The sequence below is a fragment of the Oreochromis niloticus genome, linkage group LG23, assembly GCF_001858045.2.
Source record: "Oreochromis niloticus isolate F11D_XX linkage group LG23, O_niloticus_UMD_NMBU, whole genome shotgun sequence".
In the NCBI taxonomy this organism is placed as follows: domain Eukaryota; kingdom Metazoa; phylum Chordata; class Actinopteri; order Cichliformes; family Cichlidae; genus Oreochromis; species Oreochromis niloticus.
The window spans coordinates 11805914-11822183 of record NC_031986.2 but is presented as its reverse complement, the minus strand read 5'-3'; the positions used below and the strand labels follow the sequence as shown (position 1 = coordinate 11822183).

General features: G+C 46.0%; 1 protein-coding gene across 1 annotated transcript in view; it reads right to left on the bottom strand.

The window, feature by feature from the left end:
• Positions 1 to 2797: 2797 nt before the first annotated feature.
• The window catches only part of raph1b (Ras association (RalGDS/AF-6) and pleckstrin homology domains 1b), a 43745-nt gene continuing 30272 nt past the window's right edge, over positions 2798 to 16270 (bottom strand). Inside the window, 11 exon segments of the mRNA XM_025902814.1 lie at positions 2798 to 6533; positions 6536 to 7258; positions 7347 to 7483; positions 7991 to 8111; positions 8212 to 8310; positions 8933 to 9043; positions 9615 to 9758; positions 9865 to 9930; positions 10259 to 10380; positions 10587 to 10746; positions 12495 to 12572. Of these exon segments, the coding sequence (XP_025758599.1) occupies positions 4659 to 6533; positions 6536 to 7258; positions 7347 to 7483; positions 7991 to 8111; positions 8212 to 8310; positions 8933 to 9043; positions 9615 to 9758; positions 9865 to 9930; positions 10259 to 10380; positions 10587 to 10746; positions 12495 to 12572 (3636 nt within the window). The 3' untranslated portion in view covers positions 2798 to 4658.

Below are 16270 nucleotides of genomic sequence, written 5' to 3'. Positions count from 1 at the left end.
ATTTTTCTTGATATTTGTTTATAATCCCCTCTCTTAATCCTTGATATTTATAATTGAGTGAGCTGTATATAGTAGTGCTATTTTTTAAAATCTGTAACATCATGTATTGTTTGGAGTTTAGTGCATTACTGTTACTATTTTTTTTTACAATTTCTTCTTGGAGCAACTGTAACCCACATAATTTCCTTAAGGATTAATAAAGTATTCTGATTATGATTGTTTCAGGATACATGACCTGCCATTATCCAATGACACATCTGCTTACCTGTATCTTTTGCTAATTTTTCCTCCTTTTCTCTTTTTTCTAAACTGAGCACCTGATGGTTTTTAACTTTTCTTGTCCATCTTCCATTGGTTTTAATTTTGCACTCCAGTATGAATACCCATCCCCCAGCCCGAGGATCACCACAACATAACCTAATAAACCTACACCTTAGTTCACAGATTCGCTTTGGTTTATTTGTGGGATTTCGCACAACCCAGGAACAAATCAGGAATACATAATGGGCTTGGATTTACAACATTATGAATGAAATGTGCTCTATTTGGAAGCAGCCGGCCCCTCTCGCTTTTTGACAGGTTGTGTGTGAGACTTTAAATCATCAAACTGTAAATTATAAATTTTAAATTGCTATTGATCCCTTTACCCCTGGTCCTAAAACGTATATTTATTTTCTTACTCTTCTTATATTTATTGTTTTCTTGCAATGCTGTAACTGGAGCCTCGTCGTCTCGTCTCTCTATATACTGGACTGTATGTAGCGGAGATGACAATAAAGTTTACTTTGACTTCAGCAGCGAGCAGGCGCACCGAGGGCTCTCGCGCTGACTTTTCGCGTATAGAATTTAGAAAGAAAAAACATTAAATGCAGGGGTACAGTCAGTGCAAATTATAAGTCTGTATCATAATGTCTGCTGTTTTCGTGTTTGTTGATTTGTTTTTATTTTGCCAGCTGGTTATTAGATGCCGCTTCAGCCAGCCAGAGAATCCCCTGCCGCGGCCACCCCGCCCTCTCCTCCCTGTGCCGCAAGCAGAAGGCGCACGTCGCAAACCGAGGGCGCCCTTACTCCCATTAAATGGGCGATAGAAAACCGACCGGTGCCCATGCAATCCCAAAAATGCGCTGTCATGATGTCGGGGCAGCATGGATGCAAACAACTTTTTTTTTCCGATGCCCGTGATGCCGCCCTGGGCAACGGCCCATGTGGCCCAGATCAAAAACCGCTACTGAGTGCAAGTGTAGGGTAGGATAAAGCCACTAGAGGGGGTGTGTGACCTACCAATCGAACAAGTCGCTTGTAAATTGCACTTGAATGCAGCACATCAACCAAATAAACATACAGAGATGTGCAAAAGTCTTAAGTGACCTCTCATTTCTTTATATTGTGGTAGAAAAATTGGAACTAGGTGCAATGATTTATTAAAAAGTATGCAAAGATACAGGGAAATACAGTGTGTAAGGCAAAAACAGAGTTTGTACAATTATAACGAGGGTTAAAGTCAATATTTGGCATGACCACCTTTATTCTTCCACACAGTCTGAACCCTCTTAGGGAGCTTTCATGTCATGTCTTTAAGTAGTCTTCAGGAATAGTTCTCCAGGCTTCTTGAAGGACATTCAGAGCTTTCTTTGGATGTTTCTGCCTTTTGTTCTTTTCTCTGTCAAGATGATCCAACACTGTTTCAATAATGTTGAGGTGCAGGCTCTGGGGAGCCCAATCCATGACTAATAATGTTGTATTATCCAGGTATGGTTCTACTGTGTTGTTTAGGATCACTGTCATGCTGAAGACAATAAAGCCGCTGCCAATCAGAAGCTTTACAGATGGTACTGCAAGATGGATCAAAGTGTTATGGTGCTTTGTATATTTATAATTTCATCAGTTTTTACTCCAACACCAGTGGCTGAAATACAAACCATGACACAGCTGTCATCGTGTTTTACATGTGGCTGTCCATACTCACCGTTGTACCTCTTGCCTGACCACCTCCATACTGACTATTAGTTCAACAAAAGATTTAAATTTGGGTTAATTGCTCCATAAGACCAGTGGCCACTCATTTTCAGTCCAAATTGAATATTTCACCCTTTTCTCCCACTTTCCCTTCCATAATAATGGCTTCCTGGCAGCCACCCTTCCACTCAGAGCATTTCTGATGAGGCTTCAGTGAACAGTTGAGGAATCAGCTGAGGGGCCAGATACATGTATCAGGTCTTTTGTCCTATTTCTTAAGGAGATGACTTTCAGATACTGTTCACCTGCCATAGATATTCTTTTTTCCCCCTCCAGTTGTCCACTTTCCTCAAATTTTTAAAGGACACACTCCACACCATGTAGCGACATGGAAGGTTTTCAGCTTAAACAATACATAAATATTTAATGTCTGTTAAACTGCGTTATCTGTGGCATTTTTCATAAATTCAACTCAAGAAATGGAAACGATGAGTTTTTCTGACAGGCTGCTAGCAACAAAGAGACAATTTAACACTGGTTCCAATTTGTCTTTTGCGTAGACACAAACACCGGCTCATCCCATGAGTTAGTTGCTTTTTTATACTTCAATGACTCATAGGTTAGTGTTGGTGGCTTAACAAAAATATTCCTCAGAAAAATGCTCAGATACAACAACTGGAATGAAAATGAGTGAAAAAGGAGCCAATATCCAAATAAAAACTTTGAAGAAAGGCTCATTGGAAACAAAATAAAAAGAAATGAGGGGTGACTCAAGACTTTTGCACTGAACTACACATAATTTTTAAATTAACTGAACAAACGACACAGAGACGGGTTGAGGTCTGGTTTAAACATTTATATTGAGATTTTCAGTTTATATGCAAGAGGAAACATTTACTCTCATCTGCAAACATTTTTCTTCATCTGGCCCCACGTGTTCGCCTCAGCACATCGATATAACTTACATACTGTACTGCAGCAAACATCCCGGTAAGGACAATGACGTTCAGTTATAAGAAAAAAAAAAAAAGATACACTGTCTTCAAGGCCTTGTATGGAATCAACACCACCCCACACCAAAGCCAGTCTAAATGATCTGAAATATTCATGATATGTCATCCTGGCACACACGGACATGTCAAAGGACAGCACTAGCACCCTAAAAACGAAGGCATCGCTGCTAGAAATGGAAACCCTTCATAGTCGACCCCCTAGATAACCTCTGACCCTGTGCACCAAGAGATGGAGCAGCAATGGCACCACGAGGAAACCAGATTCCCTAGACACAAAGTTGAATTGAACATTCAGATGATTCGTGTTATAATAAACTACATGATTCGACGCTCTGTACATTAACTGGATAAAATGCATCTCTCTTTCGATACTTCACGTGGCTGAATCCAGTCGGTGCTCGCCACCTTCTGGACGGTGAACTTAAGAAGGCGGTGGGGGAACCAACGGTAACGGAGCAGCAGCTGCAACTGTACAGATACAAACTGAAGGATAAGGTCCGAAATCAAGCCAGCACACAGGGAACTCGCACAGTCCACGAAGATACACCATCACAGACCTCCTCCTCCTCCTCCTCCTCTCTCCTTTTCTACAAAGTCCAGTACAAGTTTTGCATTAATTTAAATCCAGCTGCACAGTCCATGCTTTTTTTTTTTTGGAAACCTTTGGAAGATACTTCCTTTCTGTTTTGACCTCTGTGCAAGACTTTAAGAGTAAGGCTTCCTTCTGATTTGCATTTGTCAAGTGGTGAAACAGTCTAGAAATGCTTGAGACAAAAGACTTTACTGAATCATTGCCTTTCTTTTCTTCCAGATACATTCCATTGTGCGCTAATGTTGATCTCCTCCTCTCTAGGCTTTAATCTATTTAAAAGACACTTATACATATAAAAAAAAATCCTTCCATTTACCAATCTTTAAATAATTTTATATAAAAGCAAACCTGACAATCCCTGTTCCATGAAGGCCTTCCCTAATGATGATTAAGTACTACCACCATACGCATGCATGCACTCAATGCATGGATGCACGTTCAGTCCATTTCTTTCTCTCACACACACACACACACACACACACACACACACACACACACACACACACACACACACACACACACACACACACACACACACACACACACACACACAGCTTCATGTTTTACAGCTTGTTGTTTACATGTTGTCCATGCAGTACCAAAGCAGAGAGATCATGATGAGTTTTTGTTGTTTTCTGTGTTGCGTCTCCAGTAACGTGGCACAAACTTGTGGCAAAGAAGCAGATGCATGATTTGGCTCAGACCTGGATCCAGTAATATTTGCACAAAGTCTTATTATTAGTGTTTACTCAGAGCTGCTTGGTGTACCAGACAAGTGGGGTTATACCGTACGGGGCAAAAACTTCATGTTCCAGAGAGGTTGGATAGTTTAGACACCTCCAACTTAACCTGTTTGAGTCTAAAGTGTCCCAGTATTGTAAACCTCACTCGTCCAGAAAGCCAAGCAATAAAAAAATGAAGAATTAGCAAACACTAATTGAAGATGGTCTGGTTTGGCTTTTAGTATATACACAGTCATTTATTATTGTGTCCCCAGGAGAAGAGAAGAGTATTCCACTAATGCATTTTTACTTCAGTATATTATTTCATTGTCTATTCATTCGTCTTCATTGTGTCCTTATAGACAAGTTCAACTACTATCCAGTAAGCTTGGTGCCATCCCCTCTTTTGGGTGGGGCGGGAGGGGGTCCTCGTCGTAGTGTTGCATAGCCTGAGATGTTTCCGGACATATAGCCACCGTTTCCTCCGTTGCTTTGCTTTCCTTGGTCCAGGAGCAGCTCAGGAGGCGGCGGGGGCAGCGCCATGTCGTCCATGGTCCCCGCGGGGTCTAACTTGCCCGAGAGGCTGGCGGAGTTGGCGGAGCCCTGGCGTCCCACTGACTTTCGCCTCAGTGTCCTGTTCAGATCCTCCAAGAAGTTGGGCTGGCCTGAGCTACCTTTTGGGGAAGTGGGTGGAGGTGGTGAGAGCGGAGGTGGTTCTGGGGTGTTGTTACTACGCCGCCCGAGCGTGGGCGGAGGAGTCTTTTTCAGTGAGCTCTTTCCCCATGTTGAGTTACTGACGAGGGAGATGGGTGGTGGAGGAGGAGGAGCCTGGGGCTGGGGATTCACCACTGCTACTCGAGGAGGTCCGCCCGTAGGGGCGTCATTACCTGGAGGTGGTGGAGGGGGGAAGAGCTCGGAGGCAGGTGGAGGAGGTGGGAAGTAGGAGCACTCAGGAGGTGGGGAAGGGAAGTCGCCACTAGACTGCTTTGCCTGGCTTACCTTGCCCTGCAGTGCCAGGGGCAGGTTAGCCAGGTTGAGCTTTCCTGGTTTTGGGGGAGCAGGGGGTCCATTTGAGGGCTCCTTTGAAGGCGAGCCATTGGAGGGAGGACATGAGGAGGGAGGGGCAGTGTTGCCTTGGGGAGCAAACTTGCTGAGCAAATTTCTCCTGGATTCCTCGTAGGAGTTTGAGGCATTGGACTTGATGCTGGAGTTCCTCTGGGGGGTGGGAGGAGGTTTCTTGCCTCCAAAATTAGAGGAACCAGAGGGTGACCTCTTTATGGGGGAGCCCATGTTTCCAGAAGGAAGGGGAGGAGGAGGTGGCGTCGGACCTGTGACTGGTGCTGGGGGAGGTGGAGGAGGAGGTGGGGGAGGTGGTGGTTGAGCAGGGAAGCCGGTGTTGCTGTCTGGAGGAGGAGGAGGGAATTCGGGAGACTGCAGCTGCTGGCCACCCCCAGGCTGCCATTTTGGTTTGGTTTTAACTGCAGGTGGAGAGAGTGGGGCTTTCGAAGGCTCGGCTGCTTGGGATGAAGCTCCTGGGAACTGACTGGCTAGCTGTTTCACCAGAGACATGGTGGGAGGGGCTCCTGTGGAAATGGTTGCTGGCTTGGACAAACTATGCTGCTTAGGCAGAGTTGGAGGGGGTTGGGTGGAGGTGTGGCCTGTCTGGAGGCTGAACTGCTTCTTAAGGGGTGCAGGTAGAGGAGGGGGTGGTGGTGGAGCTGGGGTCGGGCAACTCATTGTGGCAGGAGGCGGGGCAGGAGGGAAAGGGGAGACTGGTGACATGGGCTTGGGAGCAGTATGAGGGAGAAAGCCTGGGTTAAAGTTTTTCAGTGGTGCTGCCAGGGGTGCGGGAGGAGGTGGAAACTGGGCCGGTACTTGGAACTGTTGAGGAGGAGGAGGCGGTGGCGGTGGTGGCGGAGGCGGAGGAGGCGGGGGTGGTGGCGTGGGGGCAGGTGGTGGGGAATCCTCAAGTCCGCCGTTTGGAGACGGGAGGTCCCGTGGCGGGCTGGGAAACCGCTCCTTCAGCGCTTGCTTAAGTCCACTGTGGTATACAGGCTGGCTCGCGGGAGCAGCTGCAATAGCTGGTGGTGGTGGGGGCGGCGGCGGGGGAGGAAATGCAATTCCATTGGTCTGTGGAGCAGGCGGAGGAACTGGGGGTGGAGGGATGAAAGCCGGTGGAGTAGCCGGACTGGGTGGGCCCAGTTTCAGCACAGCCATGGCAGACCCGGGGGTTGGCATGGACGGGGGAGGGGAGGTGGTGGTGGAGGAGGCGGGGGCACATTAGTCCTTGCGGCAATGTGATTGACGTTTGGTTTGATGGGCTGCAATGCAGGTGGTGGAGTCGTGGGCAGAACCTGCTGGGCTGTAGCAGGGAGGTGAAAAGGTATCTTGCCTCCTTTCTGGTTCTGCAGCCTGGTGATGGTGCTGTACTTGTACATTGTGAGAGCCGGTGACTGATATGACACCGTCTGGACTGGTGGAGGGGGTGGGGGAGGCGGTGGTGGAGGTGGGGGAGGGGGAGGGGGAGGGGGTGCGGGAGCTGGTTGCTGCTGCTGCTCCTGTGGGGGCATGTGGTTGTAGTTGCTGAAGGCCTGTGACTGTTGCTGCTTCTGCAGCTGCTGTTGATGTAGTTGAGCAGACTGTGGTGGTTGTAGCGGTGGTGGTGGTGCTGCCTGCAGTGGTGGCGGTGGCGGAACTGCCTCCTGAGGAGACGGATGCTGGGGAAGCGGGTGCTGCTGCTGCTGCTGCAGCTGAATTGGCATCTGGGGTTGCACCAATGGGTGCTGATGCTGTGGGGGATGCTGCTGCTGCTGCTGCTGGGGGTGGGGCTGAGACTGAGGCCGTGATAGAGGCTGCGCCTGAGGCTGCTGTGGAGGCGGCGTCAGGGCTGAGTGGTCAACTGAATGCTGGCTGTGATGCCGGTGGCTGTGGGAACCGTGCGGCAGCGTGGCCCCTCTGGACGCCTCCATTCTCATCTGCAGAGAACAGAGTCAGTGTTAGCTTGGTCACGTGACTCACACATCCTCCTGCAAACATGCGACTTTAACACGCTGAAACTCATACCTTTGAGCTTTCCTCAATCTGGGTACCCCTCTTCCAGGCCTCTGAAAATATGGAGCTCACCACGCTCTGGGAACGCCCGTGAGAGGAGCCCGTGTCCACCCCGCTGTCAGAATGGCCCGAATGATTCGACTGGGACTCTGAAAGAACAAATGAAAAACTGTAAGCCTTTTGTAAAAGGCCTCTTATCAATTAGTAATATTGGAAATGCATCATAGATGAGCCAAAAATCCTTCTTAAAAATTTAAAAGATTTGACATAGAATATTTATTATGTACATCTTTTTACTGTTTCTGAGCATTCTCCAACATAAATGTGTTTCTTTTTAGTGAATCAAGCAAGTTAAAAGGACAGAAGAGACCTGTCTAGTGCCTGTTTGTTAATATGTGTGTTTGCATTCAGACTTGTTCTGTGTTCAGAGTGACCTCCAACAGTGGTAGGTGAGCATGTCTGAAAAAGCCTTTACAATACGCTCCACTTCTATCTGGTAGCATAACTAGCATAACTTGGCACTGACTTAGTAAGAAAAATGGAAGTGCTTTTGTTTTTAAAGCTAAATTGCTTCCATTTTGAATGAACTTTACACTGGACATGATGATGCGTTTAAAGGAGCCATTAGTGGTGCTTTGCCTAGCTTGTGAGCTAACCGGGTATGCTGGCGGAGCTGGAGCCAGATCTGATGCTAGACGTAGAGAGAGAGGACCAATCGTAGGCTGCCTCTGTCCTCTTCATGGCTTCCTGGTAGTTCAAATACAGCTGCTTCCCATACTGTATGAGATCGAAGAACACAGATGCATTTCACAAATTAAAACAAAACATTTATCTGCTTATTTCTTTGCCTTGAACAGCAACTCTGCTTCAAACCAACCTTTGCGATGCGGATTCCATTCACCCACTGGTGCAGCGTCCTCACATCATCGCAGCACAGATACTTGATGTACTGGGACTTCTTCTGGATTTGTGGATGCTGCAAATAAAACAAGTATTATGATCATTAAGTGCTCTGCACAGACACTGCAAAACGATTCAAGATAAAAGGATTTTTAAACAAATAAGATGTGGAATTGACATCGAAGCATCCTCTTGCAATTTATTAGACAAGTGCTTATTCATTACATTAAATGCAGTCAGTAAATAAACTTTCTATTCAGATTAAACTAATCCAATCAACTTCTTTGGAAAAGATCTCCAGAGGCATTTTCTAATAGCAGACTAATGGTACTAAGTGCATGGGGGTAACAGTGAAGTGCTAAGACTGCGTATCTCTGGGGACTACAAGAACCATTTGATGTGTTCAAACCTCTACTTTAAACAGATGCAAAGGAGGACACGTGTACATCCCATCCATGTTATCATGCCTCATTTCTCTTGTTATAGATTTCTTCAGATATGCAGACATCTAATTATTTGACTTGCACGTTGTGTTTACAAGATCTGTATCACACACAGAACTGGACATAATCCTTAGCTTTCTTAGCTAAGTGCTCATTTGTGCCGGTTTAGGTCTCTGGAGGAACATTAAGATCTGCTGTTATTTGCAGGCCAATCAGGACAACGCAACGTTTCACCATGCAGCTACAGGGATTCACCTTCAAGGCCAGGCAGTAGTCAGTGGGAGCTTTGTATTTGCTGCGGTAGTCCTGCCCGTAATACACGTTAACATGGTCCAACTGCAGGAAGCACACGAGATCTCTGGATGCCTGTGGAGAAAGAGAGGCAGGGGACGGTGTCATGTACTGATGCGTGGTTGACCTAAAAGAGACCGCTGTTGGCTGCTGCTGCTGTTCTGTGTGAAGAAACTGAATTTTACCCACCACATTTGTGCTGTCATTGTATAGAAACTTCATGCTGTTTTAGTGCATGAGTAAAGCAGCTGCAGAATGGCTTGAAATAATTATGCAAAGTCCCTCATTAGTCTACGTTTTGTGTTTATATGCTATTAAAGGTCTAACTTACATCTAGAAGGCCCTATTCAGTACCAGAGCTGGGACTGAAATGTACTATGGGACTTATAAATGTCTCCATGGTGCCACTGTGAACTTACAGTGTTAAAATTTGAAAATTACTTGGGAGGATGGTGGTGTTAAAAAGGGAGCATGTGCACTCAAACGCCACGCACGCAACTGCTGTTCTTCAAAGTGATCAAAACCAAACAGGAAATGCCACAAATCTGGTGTGGATCTGCTTCTCATAACCCTAAATGCCACATTTCTGTTCCTAATCTTCATTTCTGTGTCCGAGTAGCGTGATTGTACACCAGCCGTCACTGACCTTGGCTTTGCCTTTGGGGACGTAGTAGATCCCCGAAGCCCTGAGGAGGAAGTAACGCTTCTTCCATGACTTTTTCCCATCTTCTTTGAGCCACAAGATGCCCTCGATCTCTGGCACAGACACTGAGCCACCGCAGAAACATTCCTGAAGGATTGCACAAAACCCCATTAAATAAGTCATCTAAGCAACGCTCCAGATTAACAGGAATGATACAAACGTCTGCGGTTTGCTTTATAAAACACCATCTTACCTCTAATAAAGCCTCTTTGTTCCTGTCGGCCATTTCTGATGTCTCCTTCCGCCCCAGCAAATAGTTCTGGAAGCAATTGAGTAAAACAGTGAAGTCATTGGAGGGATGGGAGGGGGAGAGAGTCTCACCTTATCTTATGTGTAAATAAATTATTCACTTTCACTTGCTTTGACCTACTTCTGACACTCCTACAAAAACACACACTCTGTTATTCACGCTCTGGCTCTATGCAGGCACTCAGCATGCATAAACAATGCTTCTGCGCGTATAACATACACAGTCGGCATTTGCACACCGAACGCAGAGCAGTTAAAAGAGGAGAGGACGTTATCTGGCCCTGGGTCTGTTGAACACGCCATCATACGCGTGTAGCTTTAAAGTAACGGGCGGTTACCTGAGGGTTCTTGAAGAGGGCATATTTCTCAATGCGCTCTATGAACATGAGCTTGTTGTGGCTGTCCCGGGTCCAGTTTAGCAGATTCTCCACCAGGTTCTCGTGGTCCTCAAAAATGCGCTCTGAGAAAAAGGAGGAGCGAGAACGGGTAATGAAGAACAGACGAGAACAGGTTTCTTTTGCTGACCTGGAACTGGGGCCGTGACTATTACATATTACTTTGTGTATTATGCTGCGAGAACCCCTGAACTTCAACCCTATGCTACAAGCGCAGCTTGAAGCAAAACCATAAACAATGTTTATTCAACTCAGGCGATTGCTCCCTTACCCATCTGCAGCTCAGTGATGGTTTCCACCAGAGACCAGTCAGGGCTGTAGCCACAGTGGGACTTATCCAGCAGGCTGTCTAGCACCTGCCTGACTGTCTGCCGCTCGTCCACCATCATGGTCTTTGAGCTCTCGTCGGACATGTGGACCCTGATCACCAGCTGAGGAAGGCCAAGAGGGAAACGTTAAAACATGACATCAACATGTAAGATTTATTGTCATGCATGCGTTAGATCGGGGGTGTCAAACATAAGTCTTGGGGGCCAGAATTAGCCCAGCAAATACTCCAATAAGGCCCACTGGACAGTTTTGGAAAATGTGGAGGGAACGCTATCCCTCAGCCTCCTAGTTGATGCTAAGAATTTGGAAGTCTTAGGTGATCTTCAGGAAATTTGACCTTTAACCTTCATGTCAAGGTCACTGGAATTCAAACTCTTCTGAGATTTTTAAATGGTAAACAGGCTGATTCCTATACGGCGCTCTTCTACTCTCCCGGAGCACTCAAAGCTCTTTATACAACATGCCTCATTCAATCACTCACACTACCATTCTTAAAAGCTTGTAAGTGCTTACTATCCAACATTCACACACATTCATACTCCAGTGGATACATCGGCTGGTATCTTGCCCAAGGATATTTGGCATGCAGAATGGAGCAGATAGGGATTAAACCGCCAACCTACTGATCAACCTCTAGGTCGAGGTCACTGAAATTCTAACTCGTACGAGATTTTTAGTATTTTTTTTGAGGGAAAGCTGAACATTTTCCAATTTGTAGCTTCAGTTCAGTGAAAGAATGACATCTTATCATGTGTTCATGAGGATCATTTTAAACATTTACTGGATCTCCATGTCCCACATATGGCCACTAAACATGACTACGAACATGGCTGTAGTTTGGGCATCTTTAAGCAACCAGAACACGAAAGCTTAAACTAATCTGAATACGACACACTCGCACACGTGCCAAATCCTGGATCACACAATCGCAGCCTCGATGTGTGAAACCAAATAAAGCCCCGGATTCCTTGACCCTCCTGCATGTCACCTCCAACTGCGACCCTGACGTCCAATTGCGCACCAGTACGGATGATTGAACTGAAGCGCAGACCAATGAGAATGCAGGAACAGCGATGAGCCTCAGACATGGGGGGAGTCTGACCTACATTTCTCACAGGAGAGCCCCCCTCCCACCACTCAGAGGGAAAAAAGTTAAATTAAATCTAACATCTAAATCCTTTAAGATCCATTTCTTATCCAGATGCACTCAAACTGCTTCCGTGAAATTCAAATCATTGCTGGCCGTGTAAAACGCCGACAACAGGGCACGAATAATTTAGCACATCAAAGCGCTCTCCTGTGTTAGCCGAGGTTTTTTTTTTTTCCTCGTGTCCTGTCTGTACCAGTACCCTTTATCTCGCCATACTCTAGCCCTGTTTGCTGTAACACTGTTGGGCTTCAACCATTCACTGCGTGCAAAAAAGGACACCATTCTGTTAAATGGCATTGGTCTCATTCACAGAGGCGGTTCATTCACCGGCCTGGGAAAAAAAAAGGCCTGTCTGTGTGAGGAGTCCCATATCGACCTCGCAGTGGAAGCAAACTGTCAGTACGGCAAAGCGCTCCTGTTGTTCAGCTGATACGCGGGATAAATAACATGTCTTATGTGGATCTGCGTTATTTTTCTGAAGCCCGTCTCCGCTTCCTTGCTCCCTCCTCCAGCAGACGCACACACATAATCAAACACTGCAATGACCTATTTTCTGCATGCTTCACCGCCTCGCTGTGAATGAAGTTCACAAAGAAATGCGGCGTGCACGAAATATGACAAGACGGCAATTATTAGAAGTCAGAAGGGCTTTATATCCCTGCACTTTCTAAGAGTCAGCGAGTTAAGAGGTGGTCCTACCTTTTTGACTTGTGCCTCCTTGATTTTCTCCAGGGCGACTCTGATCTTCTCCGCCTTCAGTTTGGCAGCTTGCTCCTCCTAGATGAACACACAGGAGCGTGTTAATACAGCACACACACACAAAAAAAAAGCCTTTTGATTTTATAGCCTCATCCTCGTCACACATCCGTCACTCCTTTGGCAGGAATAACACATGCAGCTATGCACAATTTCATGAAAAAAGCATCTGGAATGATGGCGCCTTGTGTCATGGGCAGAAATCTAAATTTCCCCCATGCTCCAGGCTGCTTACCTGCCCCCTCCAACAAGATGCCATCACCTCCATTCCTACAGGTTGTGTAAGCTTCCACGTGTGTTTTATTACCTGAGCGTGATTTTTCAATCAGACAAATAGACACAGTTATGTTAAAAGACGCCGTGGCGGCATTGGCTCCTCAAAAATAGTGCTCCGCTTGCCGTTTATGGTTTCATGCCGGATTCATGTGGAGCTGCGGCGGTTTCTTTTGATCATGCTATACAGCAGAAGGGGAGACAATAGAAGATCCCCAAAGGGCGAGAGGCTGCAGATGAATGTAGAATCAGCTCAGAGAGCATCCATGCAGCCAACTTAAAGATGTGAAACCCCCCCCCCAAAAAAACAAAAAAAATGCTCAAAATGGGAAATATGTGTCCGTAACTTGATTTTAAAATATGACAAAAGCAGTTTCTTCTATTCAAATGAACAAAAATCTGTTCGCCACCTTTCACACCAAGATTAAAAAACAAAAGTTATTCCAGCGTGATTCCCAGTCGATCAAAGTCAGCCTTGCATCCACATCTGCCGTCACCCAGAGATGACAGCGGTCGAGCTAGCTGAGACGGTGCTGAGCGAGGACTTTAGTGACGGCATGGGTTCACTGACACGCAGACATGTGTGGCCAAGACGAGCACAATTTGACTAAAACGCCAAGTGAGACAGTAGGGAGGAAAATGCCCCTCCCCCTTCCTGCTTCCTCCCCTCTCCATCACTCGTTTCCCTCTCTTTACAGCAGATGCAGGGGTTTGGGAGCGTACCCAATCGAGGGGAGCATAATCCCCACAAAAAACGGTACCGGGAGGAAGGGCCGCCCAACCAGCAAACTCCGTTTAAAGGACCCTGAACCCTTTAGCCAATCGGGACGAGGCGGGGGAAGACCATGACCGACTATGGCCCTGAAGCTAACTCACAGAGACAAGGACGGAGAGTGGGTGAATGAGAAGCTGAGGTGCTGAATATTTGAAGTCATGTGTATACACACACACACACGGGCATGTGTGTTCAAAGAGAGAGGGTGAGGGGTATTAACAAGTGCTCCCCAAGCCTCTTATCTCAAGAAGCCTCCGCCCGCTCCTTGACCCAGACTACCTTTTCCACATGACCGACTCTAGGGCACACACACATTAAATCTTTAAAACCAAGAGTGTGTTTGGCCAACACATAGTGGCAGGCTGTGTGTGTGTGTGTGTGTGTGTGTGTGTGTGTGTGTGTGTGTGTGTGTGTGTGTGAGACTGAGTAAGAGCAACAGTGATCAAGAGGTCACGCGAGTTGTACAGATTACAGTCGGGAGTCAATTTGAGTCCCACTGTGGGTTCAGCCCCAGAAATGTCAGCGTGGACAACCTGCCCCCCCCCCACGGCGCTCCTCGCTCTCTCATCTATTATTCCCTCTCTACACGACACCTACTCCCTGCTTTTTATTAGACATTAGACCGACTCCACAGGCGTTTTCCCTTCCACTTTCACACTGAGCCACACCACAGCCAATTTAAAAAAAAAGAAAAGAAGCTCTTCTGCCTAGTCTGTAAAAAAAAAAAAAGAAGAAAAAAAAGAAAAAATCTTGGCAGCCACTTCCTTTGATGTCTTTCCACTCTCTCCCGCCTCGCTTGTTCCCAAGCATCCCGCGCTCATTCAGTATTCTGATTCGCGAGCGAGGAGAGGGAGAAAACTTGTGAGTCCAGGCGATCGCGGCTCGCCTTCTTCTGTTCTCTGGTGGAAAGTGTAACACTAACACATAAACCCCCTCACAGCCTGTAAAGCAGCAGGCTATCACTCCTCTCCCCTTTAAAAAAAACCCCCATAATATACAGCTGAGTGCTCTGTTTACAGCAACAGGCACCAACGTTTTGAACCACTGAATCAATCCAAAAGATTTGGTGACTATGTCCGTGTAGCATCTCAGTCATCCTGGTATTCTAAGGAGCTTGGAAAGAAAAGCGACCAGTGGATGTCCCTAGTGGGACATAGAAGAGCCACCTCAGCTGTACATCTGCATCTAAAGGACAAAGGTCACTCTTTCAAGGATGCCAATGTCCACATTTTGGACAGAGAAGACAGATGGAAGAGGAGCGAAAGAAGCCATCTATGTCCAATGTGAACGACCATCCTCAAACAGAGGGGGTGGCTTACAGCACCAACTGTCTAACACCTAAAATCCAGACGCCTTAACGCCCACTCATATCTTGCGTCAGTTGATCGCAACAATTCACATGATAGGGTAAGGCAAGGTCTCACATCGGTTCCACCCAAAACCTCTGCTGATAATAACCGTTTTTCTCACCTTAGCTCATGTGACGATGCACATGATCAGTAGTGCTAGGGTTTTAAATACCTGGGATTCTCCACCATTTGGTCTTAGAACTGAAGAAGCATCTTGGGTGAGAGGTAAAACATCATCAAGAAACTTAAAGAAGTCCAGTCACTTTTCTTTCCCAGCTTCTTAGATAAGGTGACTGCAATTCTTATATCCAGCTCTAAAACTTGAGGGCAGATGAGTTGACAGTGTCGCTGCCGGCACCCATTATATTCAAATAATAAAGGACATCACTGAAAGGGATCACAATTTACTGCCAACAGCCACTAATGGAGATGTCTGTGTGGAAAAATGCACTGTAAACTTTCAGCTTCTAAAGACGCACACTGTAACATTCTCTTCTAGTTGATCAGCATTGTAGAATTTAAGGATTCAATATCCAACCATCTTGGAATCAGCTGGTTTGTACTGGCTTGCTATGCATTGTGTATTAAAAGGTGGGATAACTCACAAGCAATGAGCTCCAAACTACAAATATGCACACATATGCTCAGCATAAACTCTGCAAAGAAGCCAAAGGCAGCGGCCAAAGCATCTACTGTGAGGTTAAAAGAGGTGATGGGAGCGTCAGACACGACTTGGATTATAGAGACATTTGAATAACAAAACTAAGCTGGAGTACAACTTAGATTTGTTTTTTCAGTTAAACACAAATTCCACTTTTGGCTGGCACGTAGGGTTATTATCTTAGCTATGGGTGAATCAAGTAATGGTTTAGTCTCTATAATGCGAGAAACTCATTGTGAGCAAGCTCCATCTGCTGAAGACTGTGACATGTGACCAAAACCCACAGAGAAATCTATCAAGTAGACTTTGTTCACATTTGTTTTGCCTCTTGTGTAACTAGTTTTTCTAAAGCACAGATGAACCTTTCAAAATAAGAGAAAGGCAACAAATCATGCCATTTAAAGCCCTGCAAGCACATACTGGTTTGTGTTTCAGACTTCTAAACAACTCAAAATATTAAAAGTAATGATTTAATACTGCTTAATAACTGCTAATACATTAATAAATTTTCCCACTGTAAGCTTTTATTGCTCAGAAAAGACAGAATGCAAATCAAAAGCCAGCAACATGAAGTTAGAAAGAAGGATCGAACAAAATGAAGGCCCACAGACAGAACAGCACATGTGGAAGCATGTTTGAAAAAATGAATCTGTTTATGTGA